At 35.4% G+C, this 18,792-nt stretch overlaps 2 protein-coding genes across 3 annotated transcripts; one reads left to right on the top strand and one right to left on the bottom strand.

Annotated features, from left to right (window-relative positions):
* The first annotated feature begins 482 nt into the window (after positions 1 to 482).
* On the top strand, positions 483 to 14,759 carry LOC145562345 (sulfhydryl oxidase 2-like). Of its 2 annotated transcripts, none has more exons than XM_081622591.1 (12): positions 483 to 895; positions 4,315 to 4,339; positions 4,427 to 4,519; positions 5,287 to 5,465; positions 9,358 to 9,427; positions 9,557 to 9,625; positions 9,710 to 9,783; positions 9,934 to 10,090; positions 10,715 to 10,755; positions 13,311 to 13,457; positions 13,563 to 14,003; positions 14,209 to 14,759. In XM_081622591.1, the coding sequence occupies exons 1-12, from the start codon at positions 678 to 680 to the stop codon at positions 14,228 to 14,230; spliced, it is 1,536 nt and encodes a 511-aa protein (XP_081478717.1). In that variant the 5' UTR covers positions 483 to 677; the 3' UTR covers positions 14,231 to 14,759. The 2 variants fall into 2 exon arrangements, with proteins under 2 accessions (XP_081478717.1, XP_081478716.1); XM_081622590.1 differs by having other exon boundaries at positions 13,563 to 14,048.
* A 650-nt stretch (positions 14,760 to 15,409) lies between these two features.
* Positions 15,410 to 18,447, bottom strand: LOC145562344 (inactive beta-amylase 9-like). The gene is made up of 3 exons (XM_081622589.1): positions 18,089 to 18,447; positions 16,537 to 17,019; positions 15,410 to 16,440 (listed from the first exon to the last, which is right to left on the bottom strand). Exons 1-3 carry the CDS (start codon positions 18,317 to 18,319, stop codon positions 15,562 to 15,564), a joined length of 1,593 nt encoding a protein of 530 aa, XP_081478715.1. The 5' UTR covers positions 18,320 to 18,447; the 3' UTR covers positions 15,410 to 15,561.
* Positions 18,448 to 18,792: the final 345 nt, after the last annotated feature.

Below are 18,792 nucleotides of genomic sequence, written 5' to 3'. Positions count from 1 at the left end.
TCTAACAATTTCGGCTAAAAATCTCTGGCATTTGGGTCACACTTTTACCACTTTTAACCTTAATGAAGGGTAATTTAGTCAGTTTAGATGGTGATTTAATGAGGTAAAGGTAAAAAGTGGAATTTACATGCCGAATATTCTAGCTGAATTTATTAGAGTGGTAGTGCTAGTTAAACTTTTTACAATTTTGTGGTAGTTCTTTTAATTTTTTTTTTTAAATAGGTTGTTATTTCCAAAACACGTGCTTTAATTGGGGGTTGTTAACAACAATTTTTTTTTTTTTTTTTTTTACTATTTCTATCTTTTTATCTCCATTTAACGCTTACAAACAAATTACCAAGAGTCCGTAGAACCTTCTAAAATTAAACTCCGCAAATATTAAACGACCGAGGTAATGTAAAAAACTAAAACAAAAAAAAATGTTGTAACTCAAAGATCATGTCATGGAAGATCTTAAAAAAAATGTAAAAAGACTACAAAACTTTAAAAAACAGGGATTAACCTAACTTTGCTCTCATACAACCTGCGCGCTTTCTGTCTTCAACATTATTTTACAACACCATTATTGAAGTTTGTTTGAACTAAACTCACTTCAACCAAACCAAAACACATTTTTTATACTTTCCGCCATTTTCAATCAACTCCACAGTTTTTTGATAATCTTTAATCAAACTCCTATGTATTCATTTTTTGTGATTCTTCTTGTTTTCTCTCACTTGAATTTCGATGTTTCGTCGTCGTCTATTGGATCTCGTTCAATTCTTCGGAAGATTAGCGATGATGTTGTAAATGGCGAATTTCATGATGTTGTTGTTGAATTGAATGATACTAATTTCAAGGATGTTCTTCGTGAAACCCCTGCTACTTTTGCTATTGTCGAATTCTTTGCTCACTGGTTAGTGAATTATTTTAATTGTTTGGATTTTGATCTGTTATTCGTAGATTTGATTGATTTTTGTATTGAATGGATTTAATTGGACATTATTGACTGTATTCATGTTTGATTATTTGAATTGATGATCTTAATTTGCCCCGATTTTAGTTGGTGGTTAATGTTTTGGTGGGTTTGGACAATTTGTTTTTGATAGAAAATTAGAAATGTGTGATTTATTATGTATTTACGGTGTAGTTAATATTCGTGGTAAGTGTGGCATTAGAGATTACAGTAATTCAGAAATTGTGGTTATTGCAACTGCTGAGGTAAAGAAAGCATTAACTGCTGAGGACAAGAAAGCATCAGCAATTGCAGATAGCAGTCTTAGAGTTTTGTTGTTAATTGTGTACTGACCAATCGTATTAGCGGGGTGTCGTGGAGTAGAGTAATTAGGAGGATGAAAGAATTTTGTGGGGCATATAGGGCGTGATGCCGTGATGTAGATGTTTTGAATTGTTGCGATAAGGGTGGGTTTACTTGTAACCTACTAGTAGTATTAAGTAGTAATTATGGGAAGGGGTGTGTTTCAGATGGCATAACTGCTCATTTCTGAAATTAGGAAATTTAGATTAGAGTACTATATGTTTAGTGTAGGTAGTTAGAGATGGTTGAAGTGGAGCTGTAAATTGAGTACCCTGCTGCTTCTTTGTCTTCCTAGAAACTCACTACACATCATACACTTTCATGTTCAAGAATCAAGTCTTTGACATCAGGGTTCATGTCTTGCTGAGGGAGAGCATGACTCACGACTCACTGAAATTGTGACATTGTTAGGGTTAGCTTTTATGTACACGTGAATTAGTTGCTTGGAAAAGGGCTGAAAGTCGCTAAAGTATACAAGCTGATCCTTCTGTCGCAGACAAAAATATGTACCTTATATGGATGTCCTAAAGGACTATACTTACATGAACATATGCGTAGTCTCTATGCAATGATCAACTAATAAGGGATGGAGGTAGTATTTAGAAGGCAGTTGTTTCTTGGTATAGGGAGGTGCTGCCAAAATACACTGGAGGCTTTAACACTCTTGATAACATTCCCTGGGTTTTGCCTAGGCTTTAGGGGAAATTAATACAGGGGGATGTCATTATATTTGCAGAATCGTAATTATCTATAACAACATTAATTATCATCGTTATGGAAAGAGAGGATAGAACTGACGTTTTTTGGAGCTGCTTGATTGGCTGAAGGTGGTAGAATATGGAGGAGAGAAATTGGAGTTGTTTATGGATTTCTGGAAAACAATAGTGTCAATCTTTTTCTCAGATGGGATGAAAACTTTGGTATAAGCCTATAAGCCAATTATAAAAAAGAAAGGAAAAAAAAAAAAAAAAAAAAAAGCTAAGAATTGATCATCATAACTAAGAAAGATGACAACTTTTCTGGGGCATCTCAAAATTCAAAGATCGTCAATACATGGAGTAATGTAAAAATCTAATGCCTGAAGATGAATATGTGAGTTTTAATAAACGTTTGATCATGTCAAGCGTTGATCAAACTTCGAATTCATAGAATGTGGAATTACAGAACTTATTCTGATTGTATGTTTGGAACAAATTAACACATAGGGATTTTTGTATATTCACAGAATAATAATTATCTATATCAACACGAATTATTATCGTCATAGAAAGAGGAGAGAGAACTAACCATTATTTGGAGCTACTTGGTTGGTTAAAGGCGGTTGAATATGGTGGAGAGAGATTTGGAGCTGTTTCTGGAAAACAAACGTGTCTTACTCCTAATGGGATAGTGTCAAAACTTTTGGTATATGGGCATTTAAAAAAAAAATGTATTGTAGGAACTTAGTTCCTATATATATATAATTACATATATTTTGCCAAAGCTATTAATTTAAAAGAATTATTTTGTAATACAATTTCATTAAAAAAAATATCTATAATCATAATAAGTACTGACTCCGTTTCATTTTAATTGGTATGATTTGACTTTGCATAAATAAGTTACTTTAGGGGCGTTTGGTTGGGGGTAATAATCAAAGGGACCGGAAATGAACAGGCCCTATTCCCTTTGTTGTTGTTTGTTTGTCACTTTCTATCATTCCCTTTACCCACTTTCATTTTTGAGTTAACCCAAATATGTTCCACACTGATTCCCCACCCCAAGACTTTTCCATTCCCATTCCCCACTTCATTACCCATCACTTTCTCTCTCTCTCTCTCTCTCAAACCCTAAAATACCCAATACCCCTCACCCCTCATTCCTCAATCCTCACTGAAGCTCCCCTCAGTGAAAAAGAGAATGTACCTATTAATGGTTATAAATATCCCAATAACATTTAATATGATGTATATGTTTTTTTTTTTTTTTTTTCATACTTAAAAAGGTGATGTCAATTTTGATACTTCTATCAGTCATCACATATGATATGAAACATATTTCAAAAAAGAATTTAACATGAGATCTCTTAACTTTAATATTCCTTGCTATAGAACATTGTAACATGTTAATAGTAACATGTTGCTTAGATGTAAGCTTTCCTCTCTCAAAGACAGAAAAAAAGTAAAACTGGCTTTGTTAGTGGCTAGCTGGATCTTTGGTCTGCCCTTGGGTTTTTCATACCGCACTATATGTAAAAATAATTAACCCCATCTGATGGCAATAGAAGTCAGCTTATCTAGAAGAAATACAACAAATCATTGCCTTACTGCCTTCTTGCACTATGTTGGTTGTCTTTCTGGGGTTTTGGAGATGCGAGATTGTTTCTACATACTAAATAGCTGCAGTTTTCCACTTTGGTAAACAGACTGTGATTTTTTTGGGAAGTAATTATCTATTTATATATTTTAGGCTCTCTTTAATTCTTTATGGGCTAAGGAGGTGAGATTTCCCAAATTTTCAAAGAAACTGTGCTAATTTATAGTTGTGGTTTTTATGGTTACTTTATGAGGATACCTCCTTCTTTAGATATTGTTCTGTGCTGTTCTAGTAAAGTATTTCTTATGATGGTATTTAAAAAAAAATAAAAAAAAATTGGTGACATCATGTTTGTTTGTTAGTACCAGGATGTGAAAGAGTTTCAAGGTAGGGACTCTTTCTGGAACATAGCTTATTACTGAATCTTGATGAACAATTGATGTTTAGGGAGTTAGGGATAACTCTTAAAAAGTGTGGCTAAGTTGGAAATATATGTTTTTTGTAAACCACCCCCGTCCCAACCCCATGAAAAAAAATGAAATTCTTGGAGTTGAACTTTTCTTGCATCCTTTTGGTTCTCCAAATCATTGGGGATTGCGATCATACAAAAGTTTATGATTAAATCTAACATCCTCATAGCTACTAAGATACTATATGAGTCCTAGGTTATACTGTTGGTTGTTTATATGCTGACTCTTTCAATTTGCAATGTGATCTGACAGGTGCCCTGCATGCAGAAATTATAAGGTAGAATCAAGTGCTTATTAGTTTTTTGCTGCAAATAATGCTTCTTTATAACCAACTGTGTGATAAGTTGGAATTGTCTTCATGCAGCCTCATTATGAAAAAGTTGCAAGGATTTTTAATGGGCCTGATGCAGCACATCCAGGAATTCTTTTGATGGCTAGGGTTGATTGTGCCTCAAAGGTATTGGTGCTTTGCTTCTGTGTTACCTTGATCACCTCTGTGACTGCAAATTTTTCGCTCTTCTTGAGTGAGAATGTGGCTATTATGTCAGATGTCTGGTTGAAGACTAAATATTTGGAGCTGAGTCTTTCCTATGTGTCATACGGCTTGTGTTGATGAAATGGTGATATGGCAACCTTATTGTGATCAATTGATCATTGCACTGACTCTACAATGGTTTTTTTGGTAAAAAAAGGATGTTAGGGAGAAAATTGTTTATTTATGTCATTTGAGGTAATAATATACTTCGTATGAATTTGAACAGTTGAGGAATGAAAAAATGAGGCAATTAATATGCTCTTTTTTTGCTTTACTTAAATAAAGATTTTTCTGCAGACATGACATGATTTTGGCTTCCTATTTTTCTTAATTTTTCATTTTGTTTCCTTTCTAAGTATCTGGTTTTCTCATCCTTTTGTTTGGGGCGGGTTATGTTTGGTTCTGTGTTATGAATATTATTATGACATTATATTCTTGTAATGGGAGAGTGATCATTGAAATTGTTGTGAAATCTCAACTTGCAATGGCAGTCCTCTGTTCTATTATTAGCATCAATATATTGGAATTCCTTCAACAATTGTGTATACTGTATTGTGTATGCCTTAGCTTTGCTCCAAGATTTTCATTCAGTAATTTTTAGCTACTTCTGTTTTAATGATTGCATGCATATAACCAAATTCTTTCTAGTGATTATCCTTTTTTTATTTTTCACTTTTTTGGCAGCACAGATAAATGCCAAACTATGTGATAGGTTTTCAGTGGATCGTTACCCTATGCTTCTTTGGAGTAAGCCTGGTAAGTTTGCATCAACGACTGTTTGGGATGGAAATGATGGTGATATAATGTCAATAAAGGATGGGCGCACAGCTGATCGGCTGCTTAATTGGATAAATAAGAAAATGAATAGGTAAGTATTCTATTGTCCTATTGCAACCAATAAGTTTAATAAACAAGATGATTTTTGGTAAAGTTTTACTCTGGGCTCTGTGCGGTACATTATTTTTGTTGCATGCTTTTTGTTTAGCACTATGGATTTGGTTTGACATTTTTCACTGCATTGCTGATGTACAGCCGTACAGGTCTTTGGTTTTATTGCTGCTATACTTGGGGGGATATTTATTCTTTATTAAAAGTAATAGCAGAGGACAACTCTAGGTAAAAAAAAAAAAAAAAGAAAGAAAAACTATAACACTTTGACTCTCATTCTTGCCTGCACATTTCCTAGACTTTTAATATCTTCGATTTTTTTTAAGTAAAAATCATGAAATCTTTTACTTTGAAAATATGCATCGAGACTCTCCTGTCAACAGTTAACATAATATTTGCTTTTTAAAAAGGAAAAATTGCCAAGAATAATCCGAACTTTGTTCCGTTCGCTCAAAACAATCCCACCTTTCGATTATTTTTAAATAATCCCAACTTTATACCCTATTCATTTTAAATAGTCCCAGGTGACTTGAAACCGGCTAAACAAGTTAAAATTTTTAAAAATTAAAAAAAAAATAAGTAATCAAAAAAAAGAAAAAAAAAAAAGAAAGGTAAAATCGTATGAAAAAAACCCACCACCAGCACCACCTCAGCCACCAACATCTCCACTCCCACCCTAACCTAGATGCCAGAACCACCTTCTCCACCCCCACCCCCACCCCCACCCAGACCCAAAACCACCACCCCTGCCTAACCAGACTTGATCCTATCCTAAAAAAAACCCCATCTTCAAAAATCAAACAATCCCCAATTACATGTTCTTCATCTTCATATTAAAAATTTGAGGTTGCAAATTTGAAGTTTTGGGAATGGGAAGGAAAGGCATGGCTGAAGGCATGGGAGGAGTGAGAATTAATTGGTGTGGGTAGTTGCGGTTCAGGTGGGGGTTAGGGTTTCGGGTTTGGGTGGGTGTGGTGGTTTCGGGTGAGGGAGGGGCACAGGGCCGGAAACGGGCGGGAGAATGGAAGGGGGGGTCGAAAATGGGACAGGGAAGGGGAGGGGATGCCGGTAGTAATAGCCTCCCGACGGTGGCAAACTGCTAGGATTGGATTTTATTTTATTTATTTATTTTTTTGAAAGAGTTTTTTTAATTTAATTTTAATTGAAATGATTTTTTTAATCTAATTTTTTTGATTTAATTTTTTTAAATTTTTTATACCTATCACATGGCAACACGTGTCAAATAACTTGTTTTAACGAGTTAGATGACAGGTTGGGACCATTAAAAGTGAATATATATTAAAATTCAGATTATTAAAAAATAATCGAAAGTTGGGATTGTTTTGGGCGAATAAGGCAAAGTTGGGATTGTTTTGGGCGAATAAGGCAAAGTTTGGATTATTTTAGGCAATTTTTCCTTTTAAATATTCAAAAAAAAAAAAAATTCATGTCAATGTCAGTATTTGAACATTGTTAAAGTCAAACTGTTGCAAATAAAAAATACAAAGGAGGTTTTTGATTGTTAAGTTTCTTATGTATTTATTGTACATGACTACATGTCACATTTTCTTAGTGCAACATACTACACTAAAGAAATTCTAGAGGGCAGACGTGGTTTACTATACTCTTTGTATGTGTCGGTGGCCTCGGTGACATCAAGTTTACTCAAGGGAGCTGTATAATGGAAATTGGAAGAATTTTTAATATGTCAATTGTTATTCGATCATGCTCCATGAAGAAATCTATACTATTATTTTAAAACAGGAAGTTTGAAGGATACGTGTCCACTTCCTGTTTTTTCTATTTAAATAAAAAATTAACAAAAAAAAAAAAATCTCAGATTGACTCTTTTTTTTTTATTTTTTATTTTTTATTTTTTTATTTTGGTTTTACAAAAATATAAGCCCTTTCAATCTTACTGAAGCGTCCTTTCCAAAAAAAAAAAAAAAAACATCATAGTGAAGCGTTTCAATTTTTTTTTTCCCCTTTTAAACCTGTTATTTCTTTTCCTCTTATCATTGTTCTTAATCTGTTTCTAAAATTTGTTTCTTTAATAGTCATTTCCACATTCCCCTCTCCTATTTATATCACAATACACATGCAATTGAACTCTCCAACCAAAATTTGAGTTTTTGCTTAAAAGAAATTGGGTTTTCGTGATCGGTTTCGTCAGATATGTTACAACAAGGTTTGTATTTTTACCAGTTTAAATTTTTGGTTTCATATCTGAAATCAGGTTGGAGTGGTGAATTTATTTGTATTGATTTGTGATACTATAGATTATTTCTTTTATTTTATTTTTCAAAATTTATATTTTCTCACTTTCATTGTCTTATATTGTTAATTGATGCTTCTTTTTACTGTGTTTTAAGAACTTCTGGGTGGTCAAGTTTGTGGGATTGTTTTGGCTGATTTGGTCAGATTTTAGTTTATTTGCATGACAAAATTGGGTTTATGGTATCTGGCGACTAATCTGTTTCTGGGATGTTGAGAAGAAGTTAATTTATTTTCCATCTTAAATTGTCACAAGTTTCGTATCCAATTGTCATAAATTCCGACGAAAATTGTGAGTATTAGGCCGATCATCTGATTATCCTTTTTCTTTGCAATGTTTATTTGGTAATAATGTACATCTTTTCTGGTTTTATGAAATTCGCTTACATATATTAATATTTTTGGGTAAAAATTTACATCTTTTCTGATTTAATGAAATTCGATTTCATATTTTAATATTTTTGGGGATAAATGTTTAAATGGTATAGTTGAATATTTAAAAAAATATGAGAGTTTTTAGATCAATAAATCACTATACGTTCAAAAAAAATATATATATATATATAATACATTAGACAGCCGTGCATCGCACGGGTTTAAGACTAGTTGTTACATAAAATACGTGTGCAATTTATAAATGTGTACTTGAAATAGGGTTTCCTTACCACATTGTGGCCATTGTTCACTCTCTCTCTCTCTTTTCCCCTTGACCTTTGGTTGGAGCTGAATTTTGCCTCCTTCGTGGTTATATAAACCAAGATCTATTTTGTTATAATAAAGATTATCTTTGTTTTATTCTTCCTTTTATTATTCTTTGAAATCTTAGTATGCTGGTCCCATACCCTATAAACCCTAGCCTAGGCCATACACAATTCACATGGCCATAAACTGGTGAACAGCCTGGATTGACAATTTAAAGAAAATACTTCACAATGGATTTAGAATTCAGACCTTGGAACTTGGTTCTCTTAACGTAACTGCTAGTCCTCCTTTTTCTTATTAGGGTTGACACCCCATTAGTGATATGTGATTATTTCATCCATTCTCAAATAAGTACTCACTTTGTCCCTATTTATTTGCCCCATTAGTATTTATGGTTTTCAAGACATGTCTTGAAACGCATATCTCCATTTCCATATGCGTAATATTATCAAAACTTGCTAAAAATCAAATATATAATGAGACGAATCCAAAAAGATCCCACATGGTTATGTTATCGCCTTTTGATTAACGGGAATTTATGGTCATATTTGCAAGTGGTAATCAAATAGAGACAGTTGGAGATTGGCTCACATACAAAGGAGACTTTTATGATGAGAAGAGATAGAGAGAGATGGGAGAAAGTGTCCATGATGAGAAGAGAGATAGAATGAAACCAAAAGCCCAATGTGGGTGTGGGCGTGCGTGCGTGTGTGTGTGTGTGTGTGTGTTGAATTTAGATCAAAACATCCAAAGAATGGAGGAGGTTGCATAATGGAGAAGTAAATTTATTCACTACCTTTCCAGAAAAAGTGAAATATTTTTGGTGACTGTTTACAAAATTATTAAATGAAATAAGATATATGCTCCTAGGTTAATGCTAGATTGTCTTTCTGCAGCTCATATGGTTTTGATGACAATAAATATGAACACGAGCACCTTCAATCAAAGACTTTAGTTCCTGAGCAGGTACTTTTAACTATAAGAAGCTGGTTAATTTTTAATTATTTTTATTTTATTTGATTATTGTTGTTGTTGTTAATAATGACGATGATGCCTTGATTTGGTGTAATAAAATTCTTGTTATTCTGCATGAAGATTGCGCAAGCAGTTTATGACATTGAGGAAGCAACATCTTCTGCTTTTGATATCATTATGCGGCATAAGGTACTGTCAGTCATCTGCTTAGATTAATTTGTGCTAGGCTTGTTCCAGGTTTCATTTCTTTATATTCTACATGTGGTATGACAGATGATTAAACCAGGGACCAAAGCTTCACTCGTGAGGTTTCTTCAACTTATAGCAGCTCATCATCCTTCAAGGAGGTATGCCATATAGTTCTCCCCATATATCACATCTGCCAGATGTGACCATAATTTTATCAATGCTTTAAGGAAGTGCGTAATTTAAGGTTTTTTATTTATTTATTTATTTTTTTTTTTTTTTTCTCTTCTACCATGGATATCTGTTATCAGATGCCGTAAAGGAAGCGCTGAGATACTTGTCAACTTTGATGACTTGTATCCACCAGAGATTATGGCAGATAATAAAGAAGATGGCATATCTGAAAATGCAACGAAAATTCTTGAGAGTTTCCAGATTTGTGGAAAAGATGTTCCTCGTGGATACTGGGTTGGTACTTCTCTTTACTAATTCTTGTTTTATTTCTGATATATTGCTATCTTACGCCTTCTCTCTTCCTGCTCCTTCCCTTTAGTCAGCATACCAGCCTCCTTGCCAGCCATATCCATCCTCCCTCCTCTCCTTTACCACCTCCTTGCCTCCACCTTAGCCATGCCTTCACATCCTCACCCTTGCCCAAAGTCTGCCAAACACAGGGTGGGGGAAAACTGTGTTGTCATCAGAGTTTAGTACAATTAACAAACACAAAATTCATGCCTATTGCTGTGTTGGAGATTAGGGTGTTATATGTACTCATCAAATTGATTGTAGGATTATCTGATTTCCTTAGGTGAGATGCTTTATATTGCTATTTCAGGGAACAAAAAAATATAGGGAGTAGATAGTTTAAGTGACAATTATTTAGCCAAAGTAAATTGAAAAGTGAAAACAAAGAACTTCTAGTTAGCCAGGAATTATTTAAATTGTAGAATTTGATCATTATAATTGTCATCTTTGTTTGTTTGTTTGTTTTTTTCTTTTTCTTTTTCTTTTTTTTTTTATACAAAAAAGTTGTTTTCTGATTGAATATTTCAATAAAATACATTTTGATTTCTCTCGGTTGGCTGATTGCAGATGTTCTGTCGAGGGAGCAGGAATGATACAAGAGGCTTTAGGTGTGTGAGCTCATTGTTCTGTTGTAATCTCTACTTAGCTTCTTCAGTTTGTTTAATTTATGTTTTGGAGATATAAACATCAAGCTGAAGCATGTGGCAATCAAATCAACTCAATTACAATTTTTATTTAGGAAATTTTGACTTTTGCTACCACTAAATTGCACCACTTTAGTTTTTGCTACCCATCTAAATTTTTATTTTATTTTACTACCACCCAAAACTAAAAAATATAAGTTTTGCTACCATTTCACGTTTTCCGTTCCATTTTCCGTTTGTAGGGCCCACTTAATAACTTTCTGCCATTTTCTTGTTCTTCCTCCACGAAGCTCAAGCTCAGTCATACACTCACCCATTCACAACAACCGCCCCATCTGAAACCACACCTTTTCCCGGCAGCCCCTCCCATTCTCCGTCAACCCCCATCCCTTAACAGCAGCTGAGCAGCCCCATCTCAAAGAATAAATGGGTTTAAGAGAGAAATTAGAATAATGATGTTGTAAAGCTGCATTAGCCTTTACTTCCACCACCAAAGCAGCCAAAAAAAAAAAAAAAAAAAAAAAAGGAAAAAGCAAAAAAAAAACTCTTCTCAAGGATTTTGAGGGGAGAGAAAGGGAAGAAGAAGACAACATAGTCACACACAAAGAAGTAGAAGGTTGAAGATGAACTAAGAATTATTTCTTTTTTTTCCTACGTATATGAGGAGAGAGATTGAGTGGAATGATGAATTTTGCACTGATAAAGCAAAGTTTCTGGTTTAATGATTATGATGAAGAATTTATGGAGCTGATATAGTTCACCAGAACTTCCCGAAGTAATCGAGTTTTTGCCCAAAATCCTCTAGAAATATGAAATCAGAGGAATCCATTAATTTTTGGTGATCGGAATTGTGAACGTAGTCAAATCATTGGAATTTGGAAGATTTTGATTGAAATTGAATCACAATTGGAGTGATTAGGGTTTCGAAAAGGGGGAAATTTTTCAATTGCAGCGACGTGGGGCAACCGAGAGTGGGAAAGGGGAGGGAGGTGGGCAGCGTGGGTCGGGGAAAGGGGGGGAATGGGGGCGCCGGCAGCCGGCACGGGGTGGGGTGGGGTGGCTGACGGGGAGGGGGAGCATTGGCTGGGATGTTTTTTATTTTTTATAAAGTTTTTTTCTTTTTATTTTAATAAATTAAATGACCCCATTTAACAGAACTCTAACGGATTCTATTAAAGGGTATCAAAACCTATATTTTGTAACTTTTGAAGGTAGCAAAATAAAATAAAAATTTTAATAGGTAGCAAAAGTCAAAATAAGGTATTTTAGTGGTAGCAAAACTCAAAATTTCCTTTTATTTATTTATTTATTTTTTTTGGGGGGGGGGGGGGGGGGGGGGGGGGCAAGGATTGTGTTCCTTTGCTCTGTTGCTTTATAAAAGACTGCCATCATATTGAAAATTAAAGTTACTTCCATTGGAATGTGGTCTGTTATTGACTTGCCTTTCAGTACTCAAGATTACCTTTCTCCATTGATCAAACTTCAAACATTTCTACTTTTGCTAGGCTGTTTCTTTTACCTTGTGATACATTGGTAGAAGTAGAAACAGTTAAAATCTGTGCCTACACTTGGATGATATTTAATGGTTATATAGCATTAGGATATTGGATTCTATGTTGCATCTTTTTCTCGTTATACAATGATACTCCTATGGATGATTTAGGGGGCGATTGGTTTTATGAAGGTAAACAAGGAGAATGAAAACTTAGCCCTTATATTTAAATTCATCACCTTTATCCTTCCACTCAACCACCATCACCACAACCCTATCCTTCAATCTACCCTTCCCTCAACCACCACCATACTACCACCCTCTGCCGCCATCCTCCTGCCCCGTCAACCTCTTGTTGCTACTATTGCTCTCTCTCTCTCTCTCTCTCTCTCTCTCTCTCTCTCTCTCTCTCTCTCTCTCTCTCTCTCTCTCTCTCTCTCTCTCTCTCTCTCTCTCTCTCTGGGTGTTTCGGGGTGGGTGGTCTGATTTCGGGTGGGTTTGGAATGGGTGTGGTGGTTTAGGGGTGGTTTGGGTGGGGTTTTTTAGCAGTTGAGGGGTGGTTTTTGGGCTGTTAGGGTGAGGTTTCGGCCAGGTGAAGTTGGGTATCGGGATATTCATTGTGGTTTGGGTGGGGTATGACTGTATGAGCGCTGGTAGGGCCGCAATGGCAATGCTGGTGCAGGCTGTGGTGGTGGGTGGTGCAGGTGGGGGTGGTATTTGGCAACTGTGGTGGGTGGTGCGGTTGGCAGTTATGGATGTGGTGGTGTTGGGGTGGCTCAAGAAAGGATTGGAAGTACAATTACCATAGGGGAGGTGAGGAATCAAAGTAGAGGACTTTGAGGGTATGAAAACGTTAAAGGAAATGATCTAAATGGTATAACAATCAACAACAAAGGGAATCGGCATATTTTGAATTCTTACTCTGATAATTGCCCCATACCATATGCCTCCCTAGTTTGTTAATGAGAACTGTAGAATTTAGAAAAATGTTATAATATGTCTAATGATGGGTTTGCTCTATCTGAAGTTGTGGATTATGGGTTCTATTGCACTCCCTTTCGGTGAAGGTTGAAGACGGAGAGAGCCACACTGCATTCACAACCATATGTGAATTCATTCACAACTTTTTCATCTGCGAGGAATGCCGGGAGCATTTTTTTGACATGTGTTCGAGGTGAGGATGCTAGAACCCACTCCTTTGACTTCTTAGCAAATTCTTCAGTTTGAAAGTTTCAGCATGGTCAGGGATTGTTTGATGTGAAATTATTTTAAATTTCAGGGTTGATAGTCCTTTAAACAGTACACGCAACTTTGCCCTTTGGTTATGGGACGTGCATAATCAGGTCAATGAAAGACTAAGTAAAGAAGAAGCTGCTCTTGAGACTGGGGATCCCAACTATCCAAAGATGATCTGGCCTCCAAAGCAGCTATGTCCTTCTTGTCACTTGAGCCAGAAAAGTGACTCGAGCAGCCAAGTTAATTGGGACAAAGATGAGGTGTTCAAGTTCTTGGCTAGTTACTATGGAAAAACATTGCTGTCTGTATACAAGGACAAAGACCTTCTACGGCATGACGAGGTTCAGCAGTCACATGCTGAAGAACAGATGGAGGCAACAAATCCCATGGTTGTGTCAATTGGAGCAGCTCTTGCTCTCGCTGTTGCTAGCGCTTTATTCGGGGCATTGACTTGTTATTGGCGTTCACAGCAAAAGAGTCGAAAGTATAGACATCTACACTCTTTAAAGAACATATGACTATTAGGAGGGTAATGAACTCTTTTAAAGATGTCCGGGCATAAATCAACTGGAATTTAAAAAAGAAAATAACAAAAACAACCCTTGAAAGTAGGTTTAATAAGTGCATGTTATTATCAATATTCTTTTGTTTGAAATCCTTATCCTTTGTTCTTTCACTCTTGATCTCAGGCCAAGAAGAAGCTGGAATTGAGATAATGGAAGGAAAGTGTATCGAGCACAGTTTACAGAAGCCATGGCCAAGGCAGTTTGGATATGGAAATATGGGTTAAGAATGTACATTTAAGGCTTCCGAACTGTCTCATGCAGAGTGCACCGCGGCTCTTTGCTGTACCATTATATGCAATGTACAGAGCATCTGAATTTGGTTGGCAGTTTCGTAAACTCACATATGTTGCCTCTTAGCCACATACTTACACAATACACGCTTTCTTGTTCATTTTTTGTATGGTGCACGCATTGTAGTGGGAGTTCAGAAATCATCATGAAATTGGTTCTCATATGCAATTATTAGCGGCTAATGTGTGTACGTAAGGATAATGTTTAATTTGATGCCAATTTTTTAGTAAAGATGAGGGATACATATGTTCATTTATATTGCGAGTTATGTCTGCTCCTACGAGTTTATACTGTCAAACTTCTTTCATTTGTCTTTGGAAAAATAGCTGAATATTTTGTACTGTTGGGTTTACTGCAAATGATTACTCTTTTACTTCATGGAAGTGTAACGCATAAAAAACCTTCTTCAATTCTTGAAACCTACTCCTTTCCTTAGCAAACCATTTTATGCAATGTACAGAGCATTTTGAATTTCGCTGGAACTTTTGCTCAACATCAATTTCCACAGCGTCTCTAAAAGATGAGACGGTTCCGAAAAATCCTTCTTCAAAGCTTGGATGGATTCTCACCACTATAACAGGCAAAATAGTTAAATTGATGTTAAAAATACCATTTATGTAAAATTCCAATGCGGAAACAAGATTATGTCCTCAACCAAATATTGCCCAAACAAGATGAGAATTAAGCCTCGCTTAGTTTTAAAACAATGGTATTATATACAAGGTTTTGTTATAAAAACTTGCCCATAATTTTGGGCAACATGGCAACTAAACAAGAATCGTTAAGAGTAGTATCCTTTGCTGCTTGAAGGAACTAAAAAATTTCATAGCCCGAAGAGATCGAAGGGGAAAATGCTGGACTAGACAGTAATAAACGAAAATAAACTGAAAGGGGGCAAGCATTCAGCAAGCTTAAGGTTTGACTAAGAGAGCTGCACTCTCTACAGATGTTTTACTTTCTTTTTTTGCTGTAAACGATCATAAACCTACATTTAGTAACCTCAAACAACTGCAATAAGCCAATAAGGGAGACCTGAGAAAAAAATAATTACGTATTTAACTTTTGACATAACTACAAATTAAACATTATGGCAAGTACATTGATATAGAGCAGGTTTACATAGTTTCTCTATAATTATCTTTACAAGGTTCAGTATTTACGTAATCTCTTCTAAAGAAAGAACATTTATACAGTTTGCACCTGAAGAACTTCTGACTTCACATGTACAGGTTCTGCAACTCTCCTAGTTTCTGGCATATCATCGACATCTACATCCAACTGATTTACTCCACGAACGAATGCTGTGAACATAGGAAAATGTTTAGGGGAGAAAAAATCTGCTCCCATCCTCTGATATGTGAATGAATCCACTACTGGGTTCTCTTCTGATAGATTGCTCTTAATATTAGAAAATCCATCAGTCACTTTAGACAGTGAAAGGTTCTCGCCAGATACACCAACCCCTTGCACTCTGCATACATCTTTAATTTGTGCAAGTAATGACTGAGGACTTGATCCATTTGGTTCGCGATTGTCTGACAGGTCCAATCCTGGCAATATTATTCTGCATGAATTCTTGCCAAACATCTCAATAACTTCTTCATATCCATCTCTATAAACTGTGTTGTAAAAACCAGCAGTCAACTCAGAAGGGTGGGACCGAGTCTTATACCATGAATGCACCAAGGGTAATTTTCCAGAAATGATCAATGGAGTTTCACCAAAAACAGTCGAGGCAAGGGAAAGAATGTGTTTCCCATGAGAGATGAGCTGGTTGGAATACCATGAAAGAAAAAAGTCACCATACGGAGTCTCCCAAGATCCACCATTATCCTTAAAGAAGTTTTTTGCACAAGGAGGCTCATTGTATGAAGGAACGTCATGAGGCCCACCCAGACCCCACATTGGTTTGCCCATCTTTTCAGCATAGTGCTTGAGGTGTGTGAGCATGTATTTGTCGTAGCACTGGAATTCTCCAACACCCGAGTGGTTATTGTGTGATGCTGAATCATGGCATGAAGGGTAACGAAGCTCACCATCAGGTCCAAGCCCTATTGTGACACCCTACAAAAACAATGGGAAATACATTAGTTAGCGATAAAGCTATGCTACCTCACAAATGTGATAACAAAATATACTAAAGAAGGTATCTATACTCACAGTGATAGTGGATCCCATGAAAGGGGAAAATGTTGATTTGAAGCTCTCACAGAAATTTTGATACACTTGGATTGGCGATCTACTGTCGAAAATAGGTAGATCATCAACAGCTAATGATAAACATTCTTTGTATTGTTGCCCCAAGCGGTCTGTGAAGTATATACTTGGGTCAGCCTCGCCAAATTGAGAAACCCAATTAGGGAGAGGAATTTTTGGTTCCTGAGAAGCATGGAAGCAGAGGCTTACACGCAGCTTTAAACCCAATTTTTGGACCATCTCTGCAACAGCAAGGTAACCAGACCAGTCATACTTTCCCATAGCATCCTTCTCAACAATTCCCCACCAGACAGGAAGCTCCACACCATCAACGCCCATTAGCTTCAAAGCTTTTAAGCCAGCAGTTATAGCTCTCTCATGATTCAGTGTGTTGTCCCTTGACACTGTATCTAGGGGTAACCCAACAAAAAGGCTTACACCATCAACCTGGATATTCAATAAAGCGTACGATTAGACATGAGATTAATAGTGGGTTCGATAATGACAAAAAATATAATCCACGGACCAAACTCATCAATTGAAAACTTGAAGATGAGATATATATATATTGAAACTATACTATAAGTTTTGAGATCAAAATTGACCAAAACTTGCACTCTTGGCTAACAAATTCTTCCAAACTTCTTCATTATATTCCCACAAAATTTTGATCTAAAATTGTTGCTCCATTAGTAACATAAACACAACTGAAATTACCATTTGCAGAATACATAATCTTCAACACCCCTCCACCCACGAAAAATATGGTGAAATAAAAATTAAAAAAAAAAAAAAGCATTCAAAGTTACCAAATCAACTTCCCCTTCTTTGGCCTTGAATACCTCACCATACAAAGATCACACCCCCTTCTATCCTACAAAAAATGTCTCATATCTCTCTTATAGTTTGTCCCACAAAAATTGACTCACTTCTCTCATTGGCTATGTCCATTTGATGTAATATTGTTTTCCATTTTCATCTTTAACATATTAAATCCATCTTCTCTCTCAACTCTCTTAAAGCATTACTCTTCCATTAGTCCCCACTATCTCTTACTCCAGGAAACCCCAGTTTATCACAACATAAATGTCAATCGAGTAGCATTTTCGTAAATACATCAACAATTCTACGCAGGCATAACATTTTCGTTATGAAAGCAACATTTAATGGAAAATTGTTGCTTTATTTACGTAATTACCACTTAATTAACAATTTTTGCCTCATCTTTGTGGTAAACTAGAATTTTCTCATAGAATTCTAATTTTACTAAATTAACAATACACACTACCTCATTTTTACTCTGTATACACTTCTACTTAACAAACCACAGATATTCTAATTGTACAATATTTTTCAATGGAATTTCTTTAATTTATAATAATAATTCATAAACACAGCAATAATTTTGGTTTATTATAATCACTAAATCATAGCAGCAGCAACAACAACAAAAATTAAAAAAAAAATAGACTAATTGAAAAATTAAATTAAAATAAATAAAGAAAAGAAAGCTCACAGAAATTGAATTAGGCGAAGGAGGTGTCTTCTCAACAGGTATGACATCAGATTGCGTAGCTCTAAGAGGAAATCGAAACCCATAATTACCCTTTTCCTTGATCATTGATTGATCAAATAAAACCCTAGATTTCTGTTTATTATTTCCAAAATTGGGAATACATAAATCTCTCAGATTTTCTTCAATCTTCCCAATCTTCATCTGAGAATTACCAATTACTGATATCTCCATTTTTTCAAGAAAGAAATAGATTTAACACTAAAAAAAAAAATTAAATTTGATTGAAAAAATTGAGAATTTAAGAACAATTTTTTGGAGTATAGTAGTAGAAAAGTGTTTGATTTTTAATTTGAAAGAAATGTAAAGATGTTTAAATAGGAAAAGTGCATTTTTAGGTGGGTGGGAAGGTGCATAGTGAAGAGCCAACAAGAATTTGACACGTGTTGAGTACAGGTGGCAGATAAAGAATAGCCGCAAATGATGGTTATGGATTAGGAACTTTGCTCGTTTTTTCTCACAGTTTGAAAAGGTTGTTTGTGGATGAAACAATCTTGGACATTTTTCACATGCATGTGACTATTTTGATTTCTATGTTTGAGTATTCTTATCCATATAACAAATTACAACTTGGACTTACACTTTTATTTTGGGGCATTCAAGTGGAGATATATTTTATATTTGTATGAAAATTTTGGAATTTATAG

Source organism: Chenopodium album, chromosome 10 (genome assembly GCF_948465745.1).
Source record: "Chenopodium album chromosome 10, dcCheAlbu1.1, whole genome shotgun sequence".
Lineage (NCBI taxonomy): Eukaryota > Viridiplantae > Streptophyta > Magnoliopsida > Caryophyllales > Amaranthaceae > Chenopodium > Chenopodium album.
Note: the sequence above shows the minus strand (reverse complement) of the source record. Positions and strands in the feature narration are given on the sequence as shown.